The 26,478-nt window shown below is 36.7% G+C and overlaps 1 protein-coding gene across 1 annotated transcript in view; it reads right to left on the bottom strand.

Moving 5' to 3' along the window:
- The window catches only part of PRKDC (protein kinase, DNA-activated, catalytic subunit), an 85,223-nt gene that overhangs the window by 39,537 nt on the left and 19,208 nt on the right, over window positions 1-26,478 (bottom strand). Inside the window, exons 24-49 of the mRNA XM_050890725.1 lie at window positions 25,144-25,307; window positions 24,326-24,478; window positions 22,972-23,079; window positions 21,936-22,162; window positions 21,417-21,511; window positions 19,701-19,800; window positions 18,606-18,736; window positions 17,823-18,077; window positions 16,553-16,779; window positions 15,428-15,636; window positions 15,156-15,288; window positions 13,922-14,080; window positions 13,395-13,598; window positions 11,389-11,574; window positions 10,279-10,383; window positions 9,123-9,290; window positions 8,706-8,833; window positions 7,470-7,677; window positions 6,174-6,352; window positions 4,918-5,086; window positions 4,301-4,366; window positions 3,782-3,854; window positions 3,423-3,571; window positions 1,451-1,588; window positions 1,131-1,250; window positions 32-175 (exon numbers count right to left, since the gene is read on the bottom strand). Of these exons, the coding sequence (XP_050746682.1) occupies window positions 32-175; window positions 1,131-1,250; window positions 1,451-1,588; window positions 3,423-3,571; window positions 3,782-3,854; window positions 4,301-4,366; window positions 4,918-5,086; window positions 6,174-6,352; window positions 7,470-7,677; window positions 8,706-8,833; window positions 9,123-9,290; window positions 10,279-10,383; window positions 11,389-11,574; window positions 13,395-13,598; window positions 13,922-14,080; window positions 15,156-15,288; window positions 15,428-15,636; window positions 16,553-16,779; window positions 17,823-18,077; window positions 18,606-18,736; window positions 19,701-19,800; window positions 21,417-21,511; window positions 21,936-22,162; window positions 22,972-23,079; window positions 24,326-24,478; window positions 25,144-25,307 (3,998 nt within the window). The remainder of the gene's footprint in view (window positions 1-31; window positions 176-1,130; window positions 1,251-1,450; window positions 1,589-3,422; window positions 3,572-3,781; window positions 3,855-4,300; window positions 4,367-4,917; window positions 5,087-6,173; window positions 6,353-7,469; window positions 7,678-8,705; window positions 8,834-9,122; window positions 9,291-10,278; window positions 10,384-11,388; window positions 11,575-13,394; window positions 13,599-13,921; window positions 14,081-15,155; window positions 15,289-15,427; window positions 15,637-16,552; window positions 16,780-17,822; window positions 18,078-18,605; window positions 18,737-19,700; window positions 19,801-21,416; window positions 21,512-21,935; window positions 22,163-22,971; window positions 23,080-24,325; window positions 24,479-25,143; window positions 25,308-26,478) is intronic.

Raw genomic sequence — 26,478 nt, 5'->3', positions numbered from 1 at the left:
AATAATAAAAATGAGTTTCACATTTCCTTACTTTGGGAGTGGTTACACTTGTCCAGGAAAGGATAGTAACTACTATTTCCACTACCATGTAATGAATCCCTTCACCTCCATTATTCCCAGAAACAACAAGCTGCAGCAATGGACCAAGCCACTGCTTTGCATAAGGTCGGAAAACCTATGGAAAACAGGAGAATCAGTGATCAAGTACAAATTATCCAACTATTCAATAACCTGTTGTTCAATAATCATTACAGGTAAGACTGCTAAATCAACCTCTTATCACTTTGCTTAACCTCTGAAGCAACAACCACAAAAATTTTAAAATAACTTTAAAATAAAAAGTATCCATAACTACTTGCCTCACTTCTGCTTAGAAACCTTTAACCAAATGTTCACATAAAGTTAATTATTTCACTAGGGCCCACATAATGTGGCTCTCATGCAGAAAACCTGTCCCTAAAGGATCTGAAAGAGTATGCCATTCATCTACCCTTCCATTTCAGACAGCTTTACTAAGAAAGTGGCATTAAGTGGGTATAAAGCTTCTTGAATTAATTCTGAAATTCAGCCTTTTTGTATTTTGGATTTGGAATATTTCAGAGAGAAACATTATACTTTAAAACCACTGTATGAAATAGGATGAGAATGTTTTACCCAAGAATGAGAGTTAGAAAACGTTTCTTCTCAGGCAAAGACACATTATGATATCTTAATATCTTTCTGCAACCAGAAGATCATTTAGCTCTAAGGGTTTCCATAAGACTCATCTGTGACCATTAAAAAAACATTATATTTGCTCCTGCAAAGATGGCAAACATAATCAGCCATATCTCTTGCGCAATATCAATGAATCAATTACTTATAGTTTACAGAATACACATATTGTGGACACTCTCTACTTACAGAAGTAGAGTTTGGGACAAAAAGTATTTATATTACATTCAAAATACTGGCACTATCTGGAATTTTGGGCTATGAATGTACTCCCTTTTATCACAGCAAGCTACTCAATTTGAATGCCCCAAAAGTCTCAGCGGATGAAATACTTTACCCCACAAGAGTTACACAGTTGATATTATAATACAATCTGTTACGTTAACAGAAAAAAATATGACAAAAAAATAACTCACATCCTCAGTATTAACAATAAGTTTTGCTATGAAGAGGCGAATATTTAGTGGTACAGATGGGTTTCCTAATTTGCCGTGCAGAAATTTCATCCAAAGAGGAATATCTACTGGAACTGTCCCCTGAAATTTAAGAGAGATGAGGAAAAATCAACTTACTTCTTGGACCAAACAGGCTTACCAAGCCAAAAAGCCCCCAGCTCAAGCCACACAGGTCTCATTATAGTATAGCCAAGAAAATTAATAAATGAAGGGATTCAATCATGACTCCCTTTTCTTGGTATAATTAGTGAAAAAATGCCAACTTTTTGGTTAATACTGGCCTCCTCCACTTTGGGTGTGATCTGGTTCCTCTGCATGTGTTTAATCAGAGTGGTCATAGAAGCCATACATTCATGTTGGTTGAGTTCATCCATTTCCAGTTCCATCTCATCATTTAAAACCATGTATTCTGTGGGCTCCTTAAAAAAAGTGTTACTATGATTAATAACAACACTGTATTTTCTTTTAAATCTTGATAATGCCATGAGTCATTCTGACCTTATCTGTGTTTACAGATTTGACTATACGCTCAGTGTGTGCAACAGGGAATACATCAAATGCATTGTTCAAACAGACACCTCCCAAATACATGTATCAGCTGTTCACATCTTTTACTTTCTGTGCCAACAGATGTCAACTTCATATTACTCTGACTTTACTACCTGCCAGGATAGGTGTGTGTCCTGGTTTCGGCTGGGATAGAGTTAACTCTCTTCTTAGTAGCTGGTACAGTGCTGGGTTTTGGATTTAGTGTGAGAATAATGTTGATAACACGCTGATGTTTTAGTTGTTGCTAAGTAGCGCTTATCTTCAGCCAAGGACTTTTCAGTTTCCCGTGCTCTGCCAGCAAGCAGGTGTGCAAGAAGCTGGGAGGGAGCAGAACCGGGGCAGCTGACCTGAACTAGCCAAAGGGGTATTCCATACCATGGAACGTCATGCCCAGTATATAAACAGGGGGGAGTTGGCCGGAAGGCGCGGATCGCAGCTCGGGAACTAACTGGGCATCGGTCAGTGGGTGGTGAGCAATTGCATTATGTATCACTGGTTCCCCCCCCCCCCCCCCCCCTTTTTTTTGTTGTATTCCTTTTCATTACTATTATTATTATATTTCATTATTACTATTGTTAGTATTATATTTTACTTTAGTTATTAAACTGTTCTTATCTCAACCCACGAGTTTTACTTTTTTTTTCTTTCCTTTCCTCCTCCTCACCCCACTGGGAGGGGGGAAGGGGAAACGGCTGCGTGGTGCTGAGTTGCTGACTGGGGTTAAACCACGACAGTGTGGCAACTGCTGGAAGCAGGAAGAGTTAGCTGAACCTCACAGAAATTATTTCATTTCATGGCTGAAAGAACGTGTTAACACCTTCCACAGGGGGAAAGCCTTTTTTTATGGATGTGTTGTTTCACACTGACTAGCAACCACAGCAGCTCTCTCTTTTGCTACACAGAGTAAATCCCAGATGAAAATTGTTTCTAGTTAGAAATTACATTACTACACAAAGCAGATAGAAAGTACATTTCTGGTTAACTTCACTGCAGCTAAAACACCTTCTTGCTCCAAAACATGGAAACAGTTTATCCTTACCAATGTTAACAGTTATTTTGACAGATTTCGTCTTCAGTGTCTATGATACTTTCACAAGCTTTCTTTCTGTTTTATACCAAATATCTATCCTATCAGTATTACTGTTGATGAGACACCTCTTGCCTGCAGAAGGAACACAACTTCAAGTCTTGGAAGATATTAAGTGCTGTTCTTCCAAGAGCAACAATTAAATACAAGGTGCCACAACAGAGATACAAAAATAACGAAGCGTTTGATCATTTATTCTATGCATTTGATCCAACCAGCTTGGTCAAGTGCCTTCAAAGACCAAAAGAAGAGGGAAATGAGGAAACCAGGTGCCTAACAGCAAAACACAACCATCACAGGATACTCCTGAGTGCACACAAAGTCACAAGCCACCTTTTTACAACTCAGGCTGGACTTCACTCACATTATTCAACTTTAGAAACCCAATGTAGGGCATTGCTTTTCTCCAGCTGTAGACAGTGGAGAGAGGGAAGAAGAAAAATGACTGACAGACACAGCTCAAGTCCCCTCCCTCATCTTCTGGAGGAACCCATTCTCAGTCAAGTAGAACAAATATAGCAGACCAGAATTTTCTCCTTCTCAACCCCGATAAAGGTATGCAATTGCTAGAAACCATAAAACTTTTCTTCCTCACAGCACATAAGTCACTAAATTACCTTCCTCCTGAAGCGAGAGCTGCTAGCTGTAACATCTTGGGAGTTATAAGAAAAACCTTGGACTCCAGTAGAAAAATCAAACTGACTCATTTCCTCACTCAAACTGCTATCCATCATGTATGATGCAGAAGCTAAATACTTGGGTTCATCTAAATAGCCAAAAGAACAGACCATTAATCAAGGTAATTACAAGAAACAAGCTAAAACTTGAGGGTGGGTGGGAATTGGTTCTTAGATCAAGTACATTGAATGCTTTTATTTGTTCCTGCTACTGCAGAAGCCAATTAGCAACACATCAATGAACACTGTATGAAAGGTAAGAACGCATTTTTTTTCATAGTCATAAATGACTTTCATACCCTGATCGCTATTCCCTGCATCCCTGGCCTCCTTTCTAATAGCAATGTACCGCTTCTTCCTTTCCAGAGGCACCTAAACAGCAAGAAATAAAGTTTGAAAATTATTTTTTTTAATTTACAGTTTATAAATAAATAAATATTTACAATTATTTATTTACAGAACTGCCAAAAAAATGACCAAAACCATTTAACATGAACGGAAATCCCATGTTGTAAATGATTATAATTAATGCTACAGAAAAACAGCTACATTACTTATTCCTACAGCCGTTCATTACCAGAGTAAGTGTGCTAAAAAGTATATTAAAGTTACGTGCACTGCAGGTGTGTTCTAAATTGCAAGTCTGGATTTCTCTCAGAAAAATGTATTTTAAAACATTAGAGGAGTACTCCATTTTTCATTCACGACAGAATCCTCTCTCTCTGTATGTGAGAACTGACCTGGTCTACAGTGACTACACTGTTAAAGCCATACTCATTTTTTACTTAGGAACACTAAAGCCCAGAAATTCCACTCACCTCAATTTCTACAGGAAATGTATACTGACGCTTCAGGTCTATCAAATTTTCAAAAATCAGCAAGTTCTGCAAACCAAAGCATGTTTGGAAATACCAAAATTATAATGCTGCACACAATAACAACTGCTCTGAACATATTTTATTTCTTCTTAAAAAACAACAGATCAACGTACAATATAGAAAATATGGCATGTTTTCTCTTCTGGATCAATACTTTTAAGAAAATTTTTCTATTCAACTACTCAAGAATTCACAGCACAGACAATGTGCTCTGTAAAGAGGGTATTTCTTATTCAAGTATATTCCAAGCACTGGAGAACTTAAAAAATAGGTTTTTCTCTCATATTTTAGAAAATGGATTGAGAGTGGAGGGAAAACAGGGTGAATGTATCACTGCTTCACCCATTCCCAAATAGACAGTAAAACCTTCATCAGCAATTCAAATTGTGTGAAGGATGCAAGAAAGTCAGCTATGACTCCTTGTATTGCCTCAGTGGGTAGTTTGTTAATATAATTGCACGTCATTTAGGTTTGATTCTTTGATTTATTGCAATCAGGTAAAATCACTTTGTGTCTCATGCTCTGGAAGCCTTCTAACAGCAACAACAGCTTCTCACCTTTTCTAACTTTTCTGTGAAAAGAAAGCCTTGATAAAATTTACTTTCAGTGAAGACACAACTGATAACAGCAATAGCACAATTATATGCTGCACAGTGATACTGTCTCCTCTTCTCCAACAGCTGACGCTCTCCTGCCATGTTTTCTGTAAATGCATCATAGCATGACCTTAAAATACAAACAGGCAAGAAAACACCATCAGAAGTCTTTTTTTTAAGAAGCACAGGAAAGGCCCCAATCAGAGACCAGTGAATCAACATAATTTCAAGAGATCTTTATTATTATAGCATTATCAGCATTAAACCACCTCAGACTTGTTCAATTTCTCCGCAGGTATATTGCGCTAAAACGGAACCATTCAGCAATGACAAAGCCAACTTCCCCAACTATTTACACAGCAGTCCTTAACATCAGGAATACGATGATAGGCCATTTTCAGAGAAGATGGAGATATGTTTCAACGCAGGCATAAATCTCTCTCACGGTCCTTTCCCAAGAAATTATGAATGGACAGGCATGCTAAGCTATGCTATAGACTAGCCAGAGAAAACCAGTTTACATGCAATTTTTATAGGTCTTGTGCCCACAGCCATTTATAGATCTTCTGCAAATCATAGCCAAGAAATTCTTTAAAGTCCTCATAGGACATAGTATTGTAAAATAAAATTAAAATAAAACAAAAAAAATGAACAGCAATTCAGGCACCTTGTATTTTTTTCAGACTATTAAACAAACTAAATAATATTAATTAGCATATATATTCAGTGTTAATCTTTTGTCCCTCTCTGCAGTGGTGATGAAACCAAATTACACCTACTGGGTGTGCTGCTGTATTATGAAATGTAAATGAAAATCCATCCCATCTTCTCATCAATCATATAAATATCTATCTTGCAACACAGAACCATACTCTACATAAAAGTGTAAGTATGCTGAAACTGAAATTGTGAAAACACAAATTAAAGGCCAAGAATCATATTGAAAAGCAAAAATAAAAGCACAAGCTTAACAAATAGAAAAAAAATGGCAAAAACAGGAGGCAAAAGTTATCCTGACATACGATTGTAGTCTATGCTAGAGATCATTCTATCAATGCAAATTCAATATTGTGTATTCCATTTAAAAATCAAAAGCTACATCACAGATTACATTTACCCTTGAACAAATCAATCTTCTGCTTTATATAGCATACCTAAAAAGTGTGTCTGCCCAAAACCTAATTAGAAATTAAAAGGAAATAAAAGAATAGTCTTACTTTATTAGTGTCTTGGTAAGTTCATTTCCTTCTACACTCATGGAGCCACGGTAAGCTTGGTTAATTTTAGAGTCCTTGGAGTAAACATCCTCTTTTGAAAGACGCACATACATCACTTCTAGCAGCTTATAATACCCCATTTTCTTGGTGACTTGTGTATCAAAAGTATATTCATTAGACTGGAAACAAATAAGCAAAACTTCAGAAAGAGATTTCCTGGATCTTGCCCTTCCTAAGTAGCTCCACAGTTACTCTAGTTTCTACTAGAAACAGCCTTCAGCCTACTTCTACCTTCTAAAACAGAGAAAAGAGCTGATGATAATAAAAGACTAACAGATTCTGAGTTCCTGTGTAATACAGTTATTAAAACTATGTTGACCTGCTCTTTATCAGGTGAGCTGTCTTAACTACAATTGGCCTAAATCATTATAGTGATATTAGAGTAAACCAAGCAAAATACCAAGTAACGGCTCAGACTCACAACACCTGTAAGCAAAACATACATACCTGTCACCATACTGGGTATCATTCACGGGTTTCTTTATGCCCCTCACTTTGGTGCCAACATTTACAGGAACAGAAACATAGTGGTGACTCTACATACGTCTTGGTTTTAGCTTTTTTTTTTTTTTTTAATAACTATTACTAAATTTGGATCATTTCAGCATCTTGTTTGTCCTGCTGCCTTTAAACAGCTGCATCAGCAAAATCATGGGAGGGAAGAACTACAGCAAGAGCAGAGACCTCCACTGACAACAAAATCATTGCATATAACTATACTCTAAATTGGAGGATAGGCTGTAAATAGAGAAAGGAAGATCTGTGTTCCTAATCCCTTGCTGAAGGATCTTTGCAATGATTAGAAGATGTATTTCTTTCTCTAGAAGTAAGGCACCTAATTTAAGAGCTTTCATTATCAAAGTTGAATATCTCTCTCCTACAACGTAATAACAGGTTACAGTTTTATACAGCTTTTATATTTCAAAGTTAGAATGGGTTTTTGCTTCAGAACTTCAGACCCCTTTAGATATATAGATAACATTCCAACTTCAATTTTTATACACAGTAGATATGCAAACATAAATTAACTTCAAAGGAACAGTGTGTTGGGGAACAAAGAAAAGTTTCTCGGTAATAATCAAACTATGTAATTGGCACAGATTTCTGCTCCAAGATACAGAAAACTGGAAAGCAAATAGTTTCAATTAGTGTTTCACTCAAAGTTAAGCAAAATGTACATACCAACACCAACATTTTATTAGACCTTCCCCAATCCTAAAAAAAAGTAATTCATACCTTTGTAAACCTGGAATTAAGTGTATCCATAGCCTGTACTATAATCTTGCAAAAGAATTCTCTCAGTGCATCCAAGCTGCAGTGCCACAAGAGAGTGAGGAGGGAGCGATCCATAAATGCTTGACGAGTAGTATTTGAAAGAAGGTCTTCACTCTGGAACATTTTGTGAACAGTGTCCAACAGTATCACTTGTTTGTCAGTGGTGCTCCTACACAAGATGGAAACCTCAAGATGAACACTCTTTTACTAGACTCCATTTATGTCTCAAACCACCATGACATTTAGAATTTTTGTTGTCTGCATTCATACCCTCTTGGGTTATCATCCTACAAGACATGCAAGATTAGGTTGAATTGCCACTTATTGTGGGGCTCTCCAAAGAAAATCTCAGCTTCTTACCCTGCAACAGATGGTAAACTTGTTTGTATATCTTTGTTAGTTTAATCCAAAAGCAATCATTAGCTTTCTCAGTTCCTTTTCACGGAACAACCTACAACAAAAAATATTTATCTGGTACACATGAAGGATGGAGGCAAAAAAGAAGGAAAAAAAGGAGGAGACTTCACTGTTATCAGGTCCTTCTGTGGCCTATCAAGTGTTCCACTACTAGATGAACTGTTGTTCCAAATAATTTTATAAAATCTAAAATTTCAAAAATGGGATTTGGGCATGAGGTATATGGCTTTGTCCAGGAAACTACATGCTCCAAAATAGTCACTACTTAATAGCCCATCATGAATTGGAATGTTTGGTTTGGAAGAGACTGAAGACCTCTTCTGTGGACAGAGCATGTTTGTGTCTACAATTTACCACCCCGGAAACATTCAATTAAATAAATGTGCTGTTGTATTTTCAAAGGGGTTGAACAAAGTAATTCACTGTCAGTTTAAGTGCTATCAACTTAAGTGATCATGTGGTTATACGGGGATAGCAAACATAGGTATCACAAACAATTACTATCTTCAACTGAATTCTGCCAGAACAAGCTAATTTACAGAAGGCTTTACAAAATTTGCCCAGGCATTGGAAGTGTCATCTGGAAGTTGGTGCCACTTGTTCACACTTCAGAAATATTTTGGAAATGTGAAGACAAAAGCAAAATCTGAATTAAAACTACTATGTAAAACTTTATAGTGTAAATCATCACTATTACAAGGACAACATAATAGAGGAAGCACATTTGCTTCAGCAAAAATTCAACGAGAACAAGAGCAAAATCCAATAGACTAAACTCACCTTCTGGAAATTCTTTTGAAGCTGGCTTGAAATAAGCCCTCCATGAAATGTCTGTGGTCCCTACAGAGGGTTTCTGTCATCAACTGCAACAACATTGGACTCTGAGACAATTCTAATGCATCTAAAAACTGAAAAAGAAGTAATGCATAACATAAGGAGCCACACTGGATCAAATCAATTCAATCTAATTATGTAATTATTTTTCAATACTGATCAGAAGCAGATGCACAGAGAATATGTTTATTTATCGTGCATTTGTACATTAAACTTCTGGATAAAGACATAACTCAGAAACAGAAAAGCTGATTTCCTTATGTGAACTGAGAGTCTCTCTCTTTAATTCCAGATCCTGTGAAACATTGTTTCTAGACACAGTTCACTTAGGCTTCTAATTACATATTTGTTAAAAATACTGACCTTCTTAGTGCAGTCTACATAGTTATTGTGCTTCAAGGTTCCTCTGGGAAACTCATCAGACCTCATGGGAAAATTGAAAGCTACAAGTTGATCAAGAGCATTCTTAAGGTCATTAAGTTTTTCTCCAGTCAAATTAGTGAAGAATGGGAGAATTATCACTGCTTGGCCCTGAAGAAAAAAAAAATTAAAAAATGCAGTTTCACACTGAAAAAAATTATTCTCTAACCATGAAGCAAGCTGAATAGGACCACAAAATAGCAGCAGTGGCTGTTCTTACTGATTCAATGGCTCAGTGTACTGATAAAGATATGTTATGTAGCTGCACATCTTTCAGGTGCTAGTTCAGAAAACAGCTTTGGTCACTGCTGAGTGAGAGTTAAAAGCTAATTAATATCTCATGGCTGACATGGCTATGAATAAGACCTCATTGTTCTTTTAAGCAAGCATCCATTCTCACACAAGTCACTGATTTAATGCACCATCTGGCAGCTAAAGCAAGATCCCAAACTATTTATTTTGAATGCACAGGAAAGTACAAAACTCTGTCTAGCTAAAGGTAGGCTGGCAGAACAGCAACTATGCAAAGCTGTTTTGTAAGTACAAAATTTTTAATCTTCTAGTCCAAACCTTATGCTCCAGCATCTTTTATAACTTCCACTTTCAGTATGCAGTACTTTATCTCCCTCTCCTGACGAAGCCACATATAGCAGTTAATCCATTAGTACTGGTCTCATACTTGGCAGACATGGACATTAAAATCACGGCAGATGTTCGTAATTTGTCCTGTAGGAAATGCCACTCCTTGCTAAAAGCCTGATTAGCTGTCATTTCTCAAATGAACACTTCAGAGTTCTAAACAATTTGCAACTGACAGTAATTTTTTTCCTAAAAATTACATGCCTTTCATCGGGCAAGAAAAAAAAAAAAAGAGCACCTAAAAACAAAACATGACATCTGTGATATTGCCTTCAGTCTGAAGAAGAAAAAGGATGATTTACAATTTTTAGGATGTTGAACAGGAGAATAAAATACAGAAGTGGTGTACATGTTACTGTGCAAACTGAGGTAAAATTTAAGTCCAATAACAGGGATTTTCATGAACGACTAACATTCTAATCTGGAGAGGGCGGGGAAGCCACTGAAGTGAGCAATTTACCTTAAGATTTAAGCCTAAATTCTGATCAATAAGTAGACTGGTATAGGTATTAAAAACAGCTGTAAATGCTTCATGATTGGTATTGAAAGAAACTGAAGAGTCTATCTGGAATGACAGAAGAAATAAAAAAAATTAGGATTTTTTTTTTAAAACTAGTCAAAGAGATCATTGTATTAATGAACAACAAAAAAAACCCATGAGCTATAAAATTGTCTATTTCCAGAAATACACTGAATTAGCAGAGAGCTCATACAGAGTGATTTTGGTTTTAAAAGGACTATCAAAAAGAATTCTAAAGTCTCCTACACAGTACAAACAAAATCATAATGTTGGATATGTTCCAGTTCAAAAAAACATTAAGCTCCCTCTCAAAGCCAGATTTCCTACTGGTCACTTCGCTGCTAGCTAATACAGCAATACAGCTCACATTCTGTGTCCTAACACATACCTTTAAAACAATTCAAGTTTAAAATAATTATAAAAAAGAAAAAAAATTTGCATTAAGTGATCTTTGTGTATATTTGCATACAGCTACTTTTACAAGTTCCTAAAAAACCCCAATAGGATAAGTAGGTACATTATGTTTTCAAAATAGAGAAGGGGAAAAAAAATAAAAGACCAAAACCCCAATGTAACAGAAATTAAAGGTCTTTGAAATAAAGATCTTTCTGCAGCCTATTGATATGGGCAGAACTCCTTCATTGTGACTTTCTGGATGCCAACATGACAAAGAATGTTATCAGAGGCTGCTCAGTTTCAAAGTTAACTCTCTGCACTTGTACCAATTCTCCAGAAGGAAAAGAAGCAGCTAAAACATCAGAGCAGCTAAAAAAAAAAAGGGGGGGGGGAAAGGGGGAGGGGGGCATGGGGGGAGAAGAGCAAAATCTAGTAATTTCTGCCTGTCCAAATATTTTTTGTACTTTGCAAATAAAAAAAAAAAAAAAAAAAGATTCTGATATTCTCCAATTTTTTTCTTTTTTTCCAAACATAAAACATGACAATGAAATAGCATTTCTTTAAAACATGACAATGAAATAGCATTTCTTTAAAACAAGATACAATTCCTACAGAATTAGAGAAGTTACCTGGATTTTATAAAGCAACGCCTACCTGCAGAACTTTTGCCAGCAGGGTCAAGACTGCCATTTTGCTCTCGGGAGCTGAACCTTTGGCCCACCAGCTGTCAAGTTTCTCCCAGTTTTTTAGTACAGCTGTGACCAGTTTCACTCCTTGCTGCTTGCGTACAGTACGCTCCCTAAAACTCTGATCTAACAGGCCGTTCAAAATGCTGCCAACCTGGAAGGAAAAGCAACAGGTAGATTCTTGCATTCCAAATGACAGAATGATAGGATCTCTTCACTGGTATGGGCAATCATTAAAAAAAAGCATTACACAGCAATGCTAGATTTAAATCTCAAAAGGATACAGAAGTCTCTCTGCAGGAAATTAAAAGCACACACTTTTCAAAAAAGAGACTTCTATCCAATTTACTCCTGTTTCATTCAGAGTACAATGCAGCAATTCCTTCCCATACCTTTTGTGTGAATATGGAGAAACAAAATGACAATCCAGAATAACGCTAAAGATCAATACTTGAAAATTTTAGTTAGTGTGAAGCTGAGAAATAGGAGAAATAGCACATATGCTAACTTATTTGCATACATTTTGAAAAGAAAAACAAACCATGGAATACCAGATATGAAAGATATGAACTAAGTATGCTTCAATCTCTTTTCTTCAAAAACTAATGGTCACTGACTACCAAGCCTGAATTCTGCATTCTCCTCTCAAATAGTTGGCAACCATCTAATAAACTGGATTAACGTTATCAACCTTGTGATTTCACTAGATTTGGATGGGTACAGTAAAATAAACCTTATTTTTTCTTCCCATATGTCACAAATCCATAAAACTAAAGAGGAGATATCTTATCAAATGTAATCCATAATATTTTTTTTTTTAAAGTCAGGCAGAGAAGAACAGCAGAAAGCAGACAATAGAAAAGTGTTTGTTTGACCCAATTTGGCTATTTATCTTAATTAAATTAATGAAGCGAAGACTTTTAATGTTATTGTCACATGTAGCCAGTGTAAATCAGTAGCCTATCATTTATTAGAGACACTTTTAAAAGTTAATCTATTGTGGCATGCTCTGCACAGGAAACACTACAAAGTCATCACAAGAACCAGCCTTTTAAAACATATATACATCTCTCTACAATTAAATTAAACAATTTCTGGTATCAAAAAAAATTATGCTCCCAGTGTTTTAAAAATGTTACTTGGAGGTAACACTTTTAAGCATAACATCTTGGATTAAAAGAGATCCAATTATTTTTAAAAGGATGATCTACTTTCCTGAGCATCTTTTTAAGCAAAAGGGAAAGTGGACTTCTGATCTTTCTTTTTGACCCTTCTGTTTGTCAGAAGCACTGAAAGAACACTTCTCAATTATAACATGTTTTTTTCGGGGACATGAAGGTGAGCTCTACATTAGTAAGTAGTGTGGACCAACAGGAGAAAATCTGTTGAACAAAACAAGTGGTGCTGAGACCAAGTACATGACAACTACCCTGTATTTATTTCAGGTCATGGGGGGTTGTGTGTGCGTATATCTCTCTTTTTAATACTTTGATCTAGCTCTACTCTAGTCCTGTGGACTAAATGCCCATTAGTGGTTGGAGTTCATTTTCCAGTTCAGTTTTATCCAAAACAAATCCAGTCCACATGCTCTGGGACCACTCTGCAATGAAAATCAAAGCACAGTAAATGGGAACAATCAGACATGCTTTGAAAGGACGTTCTTGATCTGAAGTACTATGCAAAAAAGTCCTGAAATTCATAGATTTCAGGACAGGTAATAGGTAAGCACTTTTCACTCAGTTTGACATGAGACGACAGACAGCCTAAGTTATGTAAGGTTGCCAGAGATCATGAAGGTAGTGCCAGTAGGCCATGACAAAAAAAAACCTATCAATGCAATGCTGTCTGAAGTGCAATCAAATGCACTTTTTCCCCACTACACACTCAGTTACATCCACCTGTAACAACAACAAAAAAAGCGTTACTTCTAACATTCCCACTTCACTTTGTCCTTTTAAAGAAGTAATCCAATACCATTTGGGGATTGCTGACAGATGATTCCATAAGCTGAACTATGGTCACATCCAGGTTTTTCAGCAGCTGTTGATTGATGGTTTCTGAGAACAGGCTGTAGAAATACTGTCCATGAGAGAAATTCATCAGGTTCTTCTGGGATGTTCCTGACAGTGGCACAGATAACTCTACTGTGTTCAACAGCAGACTTACTAGCTCCTCACACTGTGAAAATTAAGGTATAGAGACAGAGTTATCTCAAGCACATTAAATTTCACTCATTTCTTAGAAAAGCACATGAGTTTTTTTTTAAACTCCCGTCTCAAACTGTTTTATGTTACCAGAAAGCACAAAAATAAAGCACAAACAGAATACTGAAATGCTTGTTATCTACAATTGTCACTCAATTAAGCCAGAGAATCCTTACAGCTCCTCTGTAGGACTATGAATAAAACCTCAGCCTCTTCTACCCAAAATATGGGTAGAATACTATTGATGATAAGTATTAAATGATGATTGAGTATTAAAACAGGAGAACTGTATCCTACCTGGTCATCAATAGCAAAGGCTAGCTGCAGGAGTCTATCAGCTAATCGCTTACTGCTGATGTCTAACGACGGAAGAGATATCCTGTCACGCCCAGGTGCAATGCCTTTATAAACAACTGAAAGAAGCTTAGAGCCAACTGAGAAATGAGGCCCTTCATCCTATGGAAAGAAACAAACAAGTGACAATTAATATAGTCTGAAAAAATAACATAAAGGCCTTCCAATCCATCTGTATAGCTACTGAAAACACTTGCACTCCAGGTCATTTTCTTACAAGCAATGCAAATATACCACAACAAGACACTTCTCTTACCGAGGAACAAGATTTTTAACAAGACAAACCTGTTGCGTACAAAGTTCAGAACAAACTAATAGTAATTTGAAAATCTTCAAAAGATTCTGATCCTCCCCCCTATTTTTTTCAGGTAACACCATCACTACAGAAATAAAATGAAGAGCTTAGTCAAAATGGGTGGGCCATAAAAGGTAAACCATGCACCTCCTTGAATATCACCATCCTACAACCACAGCTCTAGCTTTTGTTTAGACATACAGGATGGATGGCAAACACCCCACAGAAATTAAATATTTCGTTACTTGTTAAATACAGCCTTGCTCACCAGTAGACCAACTCTCTCAGTTCTTGTGGCTGTTGCATAGCCTGGTTTCCTTCAATTGCCCGAAGTAAAACAGAGATTTACTACAATCAGAAACTTAGTGGAAAGAATTCAAGTAATATAGCCTAGATCCCCACCCCCCAACTGCTCTCTATCCTGTTTTCCTGCAGCTCAGACCCACTATATTGCTTCTGATCAGCCAGAAAGTATTCTTTTTCTAGTTTCCCTCATCACTTTGAATGTTCTCTGTTTAAAAATTGTTGAAAAATGCCTCCTTTATAGGATAGTAAATTCTGATTTTTTGAGCTTTTAGTCTTATGAAGCTCACTAAAAGGAAGTTTTAGGTAGATTCTGGTTGCCTCCAGACCCTAGAAATTGGAAAAAGACAGACATAATTATGAAAATCATTCAAACCTCACTATTGTGCTACTCAGATTTGTAGAATAAACATAAAACATTTATTTCTGATCCCATTCAACACCAGCTCTTCACTGTTGATCTCATTTTACACAACTTCTTCATCTGATCTGTTCTCTGTTTTCATACTGGCCTTTTACACAGGAAAAGCTCTTTACTGTATAAAAATATTCACCATTATTTTCTGGATAAACGATTACCTGATTGTGAAGAACAGAATGAAGCAGGCCAGATTTCTGGAGTTGCTTGCAGGCAGAAAGGAGAGCACTAAACCTAACTTGATCAAAACGTGCATCTGAATTAAAGAGATCAACAGAACAAAGGTCCTCAAGGCTAATGAGAAAAGAGAAGCAATAACATTACATTGGTGGGAAGCTCTATGTGCAATCATACACAACATTATTTACTTTGCATTTCTCATGGTGAGTGGCATTTGTTCTGGATTCATGCTTACCAGAAAGCCCCTACTTACCTCTGTGGTGTGATTCTTTTTTTTATGCACAGTTTCAAAGATTCCTTATAGGGAGACTTCATCAAAGCTTTCATGAGTCTTACTGAGATATCTGGAAGATTTTTCATGACTTGCACATCAGCTGTGTTAAAGCCTATGTGTGATGGATCACACACTGTCATCACCAGAAGCTCTATAAGGCTTGCATTAAGCAGTTCCTTCTCAAGTCGCTAGAAAGAATAAAACATTAAATAAAAGATTTATTTAAAAATTCATTTAGATTTCCCTATTTTATTCTTCATAACTTATCATTAGTCTTTCTATCTAAAATGAAACCAAACATGGAACAGTAACTATTCTCACTAAGGGACATTCTCTTTCTTTATGAAATGTCTGACTTTCAATCAATCGTGCTAATACACAGAAATTAAGTATCTATAAAAATATATGTAGGATATATGCTATCTCATCAAACTGCACATAAGATCTTTTAAGTCCATATAGGCCTGTTTCAGTCTTGATTATACACCTGTAATCACCTTGAAATCCAGATGTACACCTCTGTGCACACTATTAGAGATTTACTGAAAACAAGAGACAGTCACAGTCTCAGAACTAAACTTGGCAGTATAAATTTCATAAGAGACTCATAAGTACTATATTTTATATAGTTAAATACAGTTTAAATTGCATCAAAGCTAGGTAAATGGAGAGACCTGAATATCTATACTGAATTCAAGAAAGAATTGCCACAATCTGCCTTTCTGCCTTTTAAGCAACTATCACCTCCACACATTGAAGGCCATCAAGAGTCATAAAGGAAATAGTCATTGCAAGTACTCCATACAGAACAACAATCTCATAGTCAACATACAGGAATCTCATAGTCAATATACAACTGGAATATACAGGAAATATTAATTCCTCTAATCAAAACTACATCACCCACTAGAATTCAACTGTGCAATATAATTCTTTTCACTTACATGTGAAGACTGTAACAGTTCGCAATGTTTAGTCATCAATTTCAATTAAAGCGCCACTAAAGATGATGTTCTCCAGTGAACTAACCTCACAATGAAAACACAAATCTTTAACTACATATAAAATTTATGTCTTTTATCCACTAGAGATTTCAGTGCCTACCTTCCAGAAATCCTGCTGGCATGTTTCCAGGATCATGGTGACAAACTCCATGATTCGGACTATAATGGTACACTTGCTGTAATTATACATGTCTCTCTCTTGTGGACTGAACATGCTGCCTTTTGAACTGCAATCAAAGCACTGCTCTGCTGCGCGGATATCATGCAAAGCAATAGTTTCAAGGAAGAACTGCACAGCTTCCAAGAATGAGGATCTTTCATTTACACCTAAGGAGAATCATACTAGTTGAAATGATACAGCAGCTCTCAACTTTTAAATATATTATTTTGTGTTTGGAAGACAACAGTTGAACCAAGGTAACAAACAGAAAGCCACCACATCTCACACCAGTGTTTTCTGAAAGTTCTATGCCAGTTCCAAATATTAATTTTCTGGGCAGTGAAGGGTAGCTTTCTACTTACTGATCATTACAAGCACTTATTAACGATGATGATTTAGGCATGTGTAATAAAATGGGTAAAAATTTTAAATCTCTAGTTTTGAATAATTTAGCCCTATGCTAACTGCATCCAACAATGATCTTACAGTATTGTTTTAAACCAAGACAGAGATGACACTGACAGACAGACTACCTGGAACTTGTGCAAGACTTCATATATGAAGTAACTATGCAGCTGTACTATCAGTGATAAAAAGCATTTTGTTTAGACCTGCATGACTAATTAAAAGAAAAACTTTTTGAGAGACCCAATGGCTACACAAGGTATTACTATGCACCTGATCAAAATTCAAATACAAGGCTTTTGGACCTGATGCAGTTGAAGCATCAGGAACTGAAGAAAGGTAACATGTACAAGGCTTGAAGTGAAAAGGGGACTTCTTTCATTGCTTTCTGATAGCTACCTCCAGACATTAATAGAGAGCAGGTAAACAGCTTTGGAAGGGTTTAAAAAACAAACAAACAAACAAACAACAAAAACTATTGCTCTCCTCAGCAGAGGGAAATTAGCTGTACAGAATAATTTCTGAATATAGAGTAAGTTGCTGGTGAGTGGATGACTGAGAGACTGAAATGTAAAGGTGTATTTCTAGGACTAAAAGGAAACATTTTCAGATACACTATTAACAAAGTACTTCTTCATCAAAAAACATCCAGTACAACAACTGTCATTAAAACCTTTGGGAGAGTTTGTAAAATTCATAAATTCTACATGTAAGAAAAAAGCTTGAAGTCCAAGTTAGGAACTCATCTTGGACGGGCTTTGTGTAACAGACATGAATGAACCTAATGCAACAGTTAATCACTCACCCAGTATTTCATGAGGTTTGATCATTCGCAGCTCAAAGAATGTATTGTAGCAGTCCAGTGCTGCTAAGAACATATCCATCCACCTCATGACAGTCTGTAAACTGAAGGGCTCCTGCATACCACGCAGAGTTGGCTGAGAAAGGATCCCAGATGGACTTTTGGCATCACTGCCACCTCCTTCAAATTTGTTAATGAGGAAAGAAACATCTCGGTTTTTTAGAACATCAGCCAGCCAAGAAGATGGAGACTTGTTTCCTGATAGAAATAAAAACAGAAATATAAATTCTCTAGGAAAAACACATTTCAAACTAGCAAGGAATTAAGGCAAATGGACTGACACACCCAAACTTTGTGTTTTAAACTGGATCTTCTAGAGGAGAAGGTATTGGTTCTGGTCTAGCGTTGGTCATACTACTTAAATTACCCACAAGGAAGAGGTCAATTTGTAAGACACTCCCAGTAGTTCCCAGTCAGCAAATACTGCCTTCGTAGCCAGATAAAACAGCAGTTCTGGGCCTGTAAGTTCTCCTTCCTGGCTGGCTGGAAGTTTGCACTAAAACCCTCTTCTATGCCCACAAACATCCCACAAACCCTGAGGTTCTCACAGTATTTGATTTCCAATATAAGCAACTACTCAGTTTCTATTTAACAGCACTGAGTGAACAGACACTTACTTCAAAAATAACTTTTTCTTGTAATTAATACTTTGCACAGAAAACATAGAGGGAAGGCATGCACAGTATTTAGAAAGCAAAGATAATAGCGCATTGTGACTTAAAATACCTGGTAATAAAGGAACAAATGCATAGAAGAGCTCCATGGCTTTATGTCGGCACTCTGTCTGAGGTCGTCCACACTGCACTAAGAGCCACATGACAACGTCCAGAAGACACACTGACTTAGCTGGAAATCCTCTGCACAAAAATACTAGGGATTAACAGTCCTCCTGACATCTACCAAGAAGTCATAGTCTTTCAGTTGAAAAAAATCAGAATGTTCCATGAGCATTATGTATGTCCTTTTATGTATCTAACCATAAGCCATCTGCACTGCAAGGAAAAACTCTTCTACAAGCACTTCTTGCACTGCTTTCCCTTCTTCTCACTCTAATTTGGATCCCCAGAGCATAGTCTTTGTGGCAACAATTTAAAAAGCAGAATCAGGTCTCTTTCCTTCTCTTTGTAACACTCAAAGAGACAAAAATGGAGATTAAAGCTTAAATAGGCCTGCACAGTTTTTCCCCATCCCTAATTATCCAGTCTCCTAACTTACCAAATGCCACACCAGTGAGCTAACTCAGACTCCACTTGCCTGTTTCTTTAGGATTACATGATAATTCAGGTAAAAAGGGACCTCAGGAGGTCTCTAGTCCAACCTCCTGCTCAAAGCAGGGTCAGCTATGCGATCAGACCAGGTGACTCAGAGCTTCATCCAGCCTGATACTGAATCCATTCTTGCTTCTTCCACCTTTCTTGCTACCCCTCTTTAATTGGTGATCATCCTACTGCAGCTTGTCCTACTTCTGCTAACACTTAACAGCAGCAAGAAAGACTTTGGATGAGTTTCCTCCAAGTGCTTTGTAGCACCAGTGCTAACATTATTATAAACACTGCTGTGAAGGAAATATGCTTTTCTCTCCGCCTGTCCTTGCCAAACTAAAGCAAGCTCACCACGCTGGAATAAAGAATGACCATCATGATCCTCTAGTATCATGTCCAGCACTTCCCACCAGTGGTTCAACAGACATATCAGGACATCTGCATCAGCAACAGTCACAGGATGAATTCCTCATTCAGCATCCCAAGTGTTTAATGGAACTACGTACATTGTTAATTAAAATGCAGTATTAAAAAAGCAAAAAAATGGCACACTGCTGACCGTGGTACTCGCCGTTTTCCTTCCTTGTTCAGAGAAGGTGCTTTATGCTTGATTATGCGCTTCAGGTGATTAATAGTATCACAACATTGTTGAGTGGTACCTGTTAGAAAGAGAGAATTGACATCTATAAATAAATGGTAGTAACTTGGTTAAATGAATCAAGGTATTAGCACTATAGAAATGGTGCAAGAGACTTACACACAGGATAATATCTACCAGCTCCACTACTCTGTGCTTCTACAGTAAATTTTTCAAGGCCACAGAACAAAATCAAAAAATAGCAGACAGGCCAACATGGCCTTAGCCAACCATGAGGCCTCTGCTATAAAACTGTGTATTCTACTTCCTGTGATCATGCTTAGAGAAACTGTAAAATTCTCCCATATGAGTATTTCTTCTGGGGCCACTTCTATCATATCCTGAACTGTTTCTCTGAAAGAAATAAAGCTTTGTAACATCAGTTTTTGGTTTTATGTTCTAATTACTATTCATTGACGAAAGTCAGACCAAAAAAAAAAAAAAAAAAAGAGAGAGAATAGCAGGTTTACTGAAGAATCATTAGTACTGTGGAAGAGGTCATAGATTCTTCACACAGCTACATACTGTTGTAGAGAAGAATTGCAAGGCAACCAGGAAAGGGCATTACAAAATGGTGGAACTCTTCCACAGAATATATAGAAATGTCAATTTTTGGAGCATTTTGTTTGTTATAAAAGAGCAGACTTGAAGATTCTCATCAAGCTACATTTTTACACTGTGTAACTGTGTCCTGGTTTCGGCTGGGATAGAGTTAACTTTCTTTTTAGTAGCTGGTACAGTGCTGTGCTTTGGATTTAGTGTGAGAATGATGTTGATAACACTCTCATGTTTTAGTTGTTGCTAAGTAGCGCTTATCTTAAGCCAAGGATTTTTCAGTTTCCCATGCTCTGCCAGCAAGCAGGTGTGCAAGAAGCTGGGAGGGAGCAGAGCTGGGGCAGCTGACCTGAACTAGCCAAAGGGGTATTCCATACTATGGAACGTCATGCCCAGTATATAAACAGGGGGAGTTGGCCGGGCGGCGCGGATTGTGGCTTGGGAACTAACTGGGCATCAGTCGGCGGGTGGTGAGCAATTGCATTGTGCATCACTGGTGGGTTTTTTTTGTTTGTTTGTTTGTTTTTTTCCCTTCCTCCCCCTCCTTTTTTGTTATATTCCTTTTCATTACTATTATTATTATTATATTTCATTATTACTATTGTTAATATTATATTTTACTTTAGTTATTAAACTGTTCTTATCTCAACCCATGAGTTTTACTTTTTTTTTTCCCCTCTTTCCTCCTCCTCACCCCACTGGGACGGGGAAGGGGGAAGCGGCTGCGTGGTGCTTAGCTGCTGACTGGGGTTAAACCACGACAAACTGCAAAACCAGGACTCAAATCAGAAGCACCACTAGCATTTTTAGTGTTACTATAAAACTGTAAATGATTGTAATGCGAAAAGGTTCTTTCTCCTGGGCTCAAAACCTTCCACCTTTATGTGTTGCAAGGAGTTGATTCAAGGAGTTCATAACTAGATATCAAATGACCTCTCTACCAGTAATGAAAAATAATCCTTCCTTTGTTGCAAAACTAAACACATTTACTTTTCCTACAGTTATAGTAGTTTTTCTTTTTTAATCCAAGATTCAACAGGATGGCTTTTTTCTTCATTCCACAGTTAATTAATTATAGCTCACCTAATGATTTCTCATCTGTATGGGTTAAGGCCAGACTTTCCAGAAATACAACCAATGCTTCAAATACAAACTGCTCCACCAGAGAATTTTCTTCCCTTTAAAAATCAGGAATAAATTTGATAAGAAACATGAGTAGAAGAAGCACTAAGTGTGAAATTCTAATTAAAAAACCAAATTAGAATACTGCAGAGATAAACTGCACAAGATGTTTGCACAAAAAAATACATCTAAACCACTGTAAAAAATTGCAATGAAATTTCCAGATCACCTTTAAAAGGCATAAATAACTCCCCATAAACTTGTGATAGAAATTTAAATTTATATGCTCCCCACTGGCAGAAAGCTCAAACTACAAAATTATAATTAAAAATGAATAAGCTGAGTAACTCAATTTTACAGCTATCATATACATTAATAGAATGAGTGTCAGTGGATGACTATTTGAGTTCTACACTTAATTCTTTTTATCTTCTTGAACCTTTAGTCCAAGCTAGTTACTGTTTCAAGCTGTTTGCTCACCTAAATTCTCTGTAGATGCTGTTAAAAGCAAGTGCTGCACCCAGCCTTTTGAAAGCACTGGGATGAAGAGCAAGACTATACAACCGTTTAAAAAGAGACTTGGTGTTTGCTGGGCTTTTCTCCTGCTGTCTTGGTGTTGTCTGCTTAATAGACCATTTTAAAAATTCTCTTACGCACTGACCACAGAAATCTCTCAAAGTGCTGTCAACTGGATCCACTATGCCACTCTGAAATTACACAAGATTATTTCGTTACATGAATGAAAAAAACCCCACCATTGTCTCAGTGCAGTATTAAACCAGCTTATTTACACAGTATTATTTGTAAGTTAAAAAACTGTACTCACAGTTTCCCAGAAATAACAAAGCTTCAAAATTACTACTGTCCAAGGGAAGGGCAGCATTTCCAACCCTCACAGCACTGGATTAGGCCTCAAAGATCGGGATTTCTATTCCTGTCTCAGCTACCAGTTTAGGAGCCTTGTCTAAGTCACTTCATTTTCTGATGGACCAGTTTCCTCTGCTTTAGAAGTGGTGTGACAACACTGACTTTCATTTACAAAAAGTACTGCAAAACCTCCTGACCTACCTTGCCTCCAACCACTTCAGCTCAGTGCAAAAGCCAGTTTTAAATTTAAAGCTTTTGCACCTGGTGAAAGCAAAGAAACTTAGAGAAAAATCAAGGACACTTCAAAAGTAACTTTCATTTGGGAGTGGTGAACGTATTTCAGTAATTCCTTGTATACACTGATGATAAAAAGAGTGTTTCATTAATCCTATAAAGACTCCAAAGATGCTACACCTACATTTTGAGAATGCCAAAGAAACAGAGAAATCCATCATCAAAATCTCGGTTAAGAAACATTAAATAGTCATTAAAAAAATAAATAAATTGATAAACCGTTTTCCTTCTTTCAGACAAATAAGGAACCATTATATCTGTTCATGTATCCCTGGTTCTTTCAGTAGTAAAATGATGCTAGTTAAAAATAAAGTCACATGGCACAGAAAAAAGAGAAGAAAGACTTATGACCTACCAAGATAGCTTCCAGGAATGCCACTGTATCTTGACTCTCAAATTTTTTGTTGTTGGTAAACCAGTGAATGAGTTGCATGACTAAAGGCTCATACAACTGTCTTGTTACCTGAAAAGAGTAAACGTCAACTACATTTCTAGGATTAATATATTTCTATGCTATTTTGCTATTCAAAATACGTAAGAATAAAAAACAGTACTTCTTTGAAAAGGGTCTATAAAATGAATAATCAGCTTCATATTACATTCCCATATCAAGGATTAAAAAAAAAAAAAAATCTGGATAGCTGCTTTCTATTCAACTAGTCTCAAAAGATCTCCAAGCTTACTTTCCGTAAGATCCTCTGAGACAAAGAACATTGCATGCCACAGACTGATATGCCAAGGGAAACAGGGAAGTTTGATTTTAAGCTGTATTTTGATCTAAAATCTCTCTTAATCTTTACCATATACATTATTCTAACTTCTTGGATTTCAACAATTCTACTGTAAGTCAACCTGATTGAATACTATCATGCTATAACATGAAGGGAAGAACCATTAAATATACTTATATATGCATACATACACGCTTATAATACAGTGTGTATGCCTGTATGCATTGGTTTGGACCAATCCAGACATTATTTGCCTATGGTTTCTCTTCAACCATATGCCAGCAAAAGGGGTTTCACCTAAATTGGTAACACAGCTTCCTGTATATTTTAACAGAACACAAAGTCCCTTTGGTCTAAAAATAGAACCTGGATGCCAGGGTCCAAACAGCAGCCTGAAAAGGCACAAGACCTGTAATTTCAGTGGAGCTGAACTTATGTGTCTATTCTGTTTTATGTAAAGGAGGAGAAATACCAAGTTCAGATGTTTGAATTAAATATATCATCCTTAGCTATCAACGAGGCAGCTACAAATTCTCGCCCAAATGCTTTTCTTGTGGATTGTAGCTTTGCACTCATTCAATATTGAAATAATCAACTTCACCTCAAATTAATTTATTACAGAAAAAGAAAAATAAGAAATTAAATACAGCGATAAAGAGCAGCTACTACCACAAACTCTTTGAATGAAACTTGAATCTTGAAACCCTCATGTATTTGTACACTCCTCTGAGTTACTCTGAATTACACTCCATTGTTGAAGTCTTTGAAAAGGTTTCCACACCCCACCCCCAAAATCCTGAAAAACTATCCCTAAAACAGAATTTCAGCCTACAAAATACATTACATTTGGGGGGATAAAAAAAGGCAACATGGCAGAATAACTTCTAACAGGATAACTTCTAAATAAAATTATAAATTAATTCCCACATTTACAGTTATTTTAAACAAGCTAAAATGCTTATAAATGAATCTGTTTACCTGGTCTACGTCACAAGCAAGATGAAGCAGTACTGGAAATATTCGCTTATGTAACTGATACATGGGTGGGGGACCCTGACGTCCTTCTGGCATCTGAGATGCTTTCCCCAACATATACGTGACTATGCTATGTAGCAGCTCACATGCTGCAACCTGAAATTTAAAAATCCCTTTGGTTATGCATCCATTACTTTCACAGAGAAGACAAAATTGTGGGCAGGAGAGAATGAGTCACAAGCAAGGGTGTACTTGAGAAATCACTCTGATCTATGCTAAATCACCGTTCCAGGAACAGATCATGTCCATGATAATTTACGCACATTCTAACTGGCCTTTCTCCTAACGTTTTAGTCTCTATCATGGGTAGTCGCTTTTCAGCTGGAGAAAATTCATCACTGGGTAAGTCACCCATCATCGTGTTTTCAAGGATACCTCCGTTCTGGACTCTCTTTGGGTATCAACATCCCAATCCAGCAAAGCAGCAAAATATTTGCTTAAGTGCTCTGCTGGACTGGGCCCACAAGTTCATAGGCTAGGCATGAGAAGGATGCCAAACAACACTGAAGATCAACTAGTTTAAAATTTTCATTTTTATGTTAAGTCTAATTCTCAAAGCACAATGCTGCCTGATAGAGCTTATAGCAACTTCTGCTGTTTAGTTTTTAAACACTCAGAATAATGTCATCATGAAAGAGCACCAAAGAAGCACATTGCTACCTATGTATTAATTAAAACAGGTCTTTCTTAACAAGGAAGATATTATTTTATGCAGTATTTATCAGCTAGCATAAGAAAAGATGCAGAACAAACATCAATACTTTTGTTTGTCTATCACTTGCAGAAAGAGCCAGTTCAGTCACACGAGGCAAGAATAAATCCAAGTAGATGACAGGCTTCATATCTGCAAATGGTACAGCAAAGCTCAGACGCTTCTCAGTGTCCCAGGATACACATTTCTTCATCATCTCTTCTGCAGAGGCAGCTAATGCATTTGAAAAGATCAAAACAAAAAATAAGCTTTATATAATGTACATAGAGCCAGTATTTCCATAGCTCAGTCAAAAATAACCTTCCAACTTCAGTTAGATTGCTATACTATGTTAATGCTTTATAAATTACTGGATGTTACAAGTACCAGAAGTATGTTAGAAGGCCGGTTTTATTTGCACATCCAAATAGATGTTTAGCCATCACATGGAAAAAATAATTGCAGCCAACATTTCAGGAGACAGTCACAGCAGCCTCCAGTTTCAATACAGGTAAGTCTGGAGACAATTATAAACCCAGAAGACATTGAATCACACTTGATTTAAAATACTTCTTTAAGACATCCAATATACTACTTTTGTCTTCTACTTTTATAAAAAATTCTTGAAGATCAGATCAGACAAGAAGATCCAACATACAGACTCCTGCAGTTGCACCGAAAATAACTACATTTATGGCTATGTCCTCCATGGAAAACTGCCATACTAACTCCCTTCTCTCCCTCTATTCCCGTATTTGTCAATTTGGTTAACAAAGTCTGACCACACTTTGTATTTAAGTTCTAGGGAACAACGCTACTTTGCCACAGTATTTCTGAATAAGCAACAGAGAAGTACTTGACAGAAAGAAAAGTGATTGTAAAGGCAGAAAAAATAAATGTAAGCATGAAAAGAAAGGAACAAAACTTCCATACAACTACATTAGTTTTTAGACTGACTAAATTTTGTGCTGAATTTATCCATTAAATCTCTTGGTCAGGTACTTATACTATACTTTTCCGTTTTTGTTTTAATTAGATTTTATGATATTTAATAATTAAATTATAAAGCTTATTCACAGACTGAACAGAGAACAGCAGAAAACATTTTTTCTTTTTGAGGAGGCACTCAAATGGAGCTCTACTACCTGGACATACTAAAGGCATGGTGCACCTTAAACTCACAAGTGAAGAAGTAAGCTTGCTGAGACTTACACAATTCACAGGCTGCAGTTCCGAAAAACTGGATTTAGTGAGAATTGTAGTAAAAAGGTGGAAACAAGTGCTAAAGTGTTACAAACTGGGGCAAAGTTTTAAAACGGATCTGCAGCCAGAGGGTGAAAGGGGGGAATAAATAAAACCATATACTCAGATGCATATAAGTTTTTGCCTTTAACTGAAGTTTTGT

This window comes from Gymnogyps californianus, chromosome 2, assembly GCF_018139145.2.
Source record: "Gymnogyps californianus isolate 813 chromosome 2, ASM1813914v2, whole genome shotgun sequence".
Taxonomy (NCBI): domain Eukaryota; kingdom Metazoa; phylum Chordata; class Aves; order Accipitriformes; family Cathartidae; genus Gymnogyps; species Gymnogyps californianus.
Note: the sequence above shows the minus strand (reverse complement) of the source record. Positions and strands in the feature narration are given on the sequence as shown.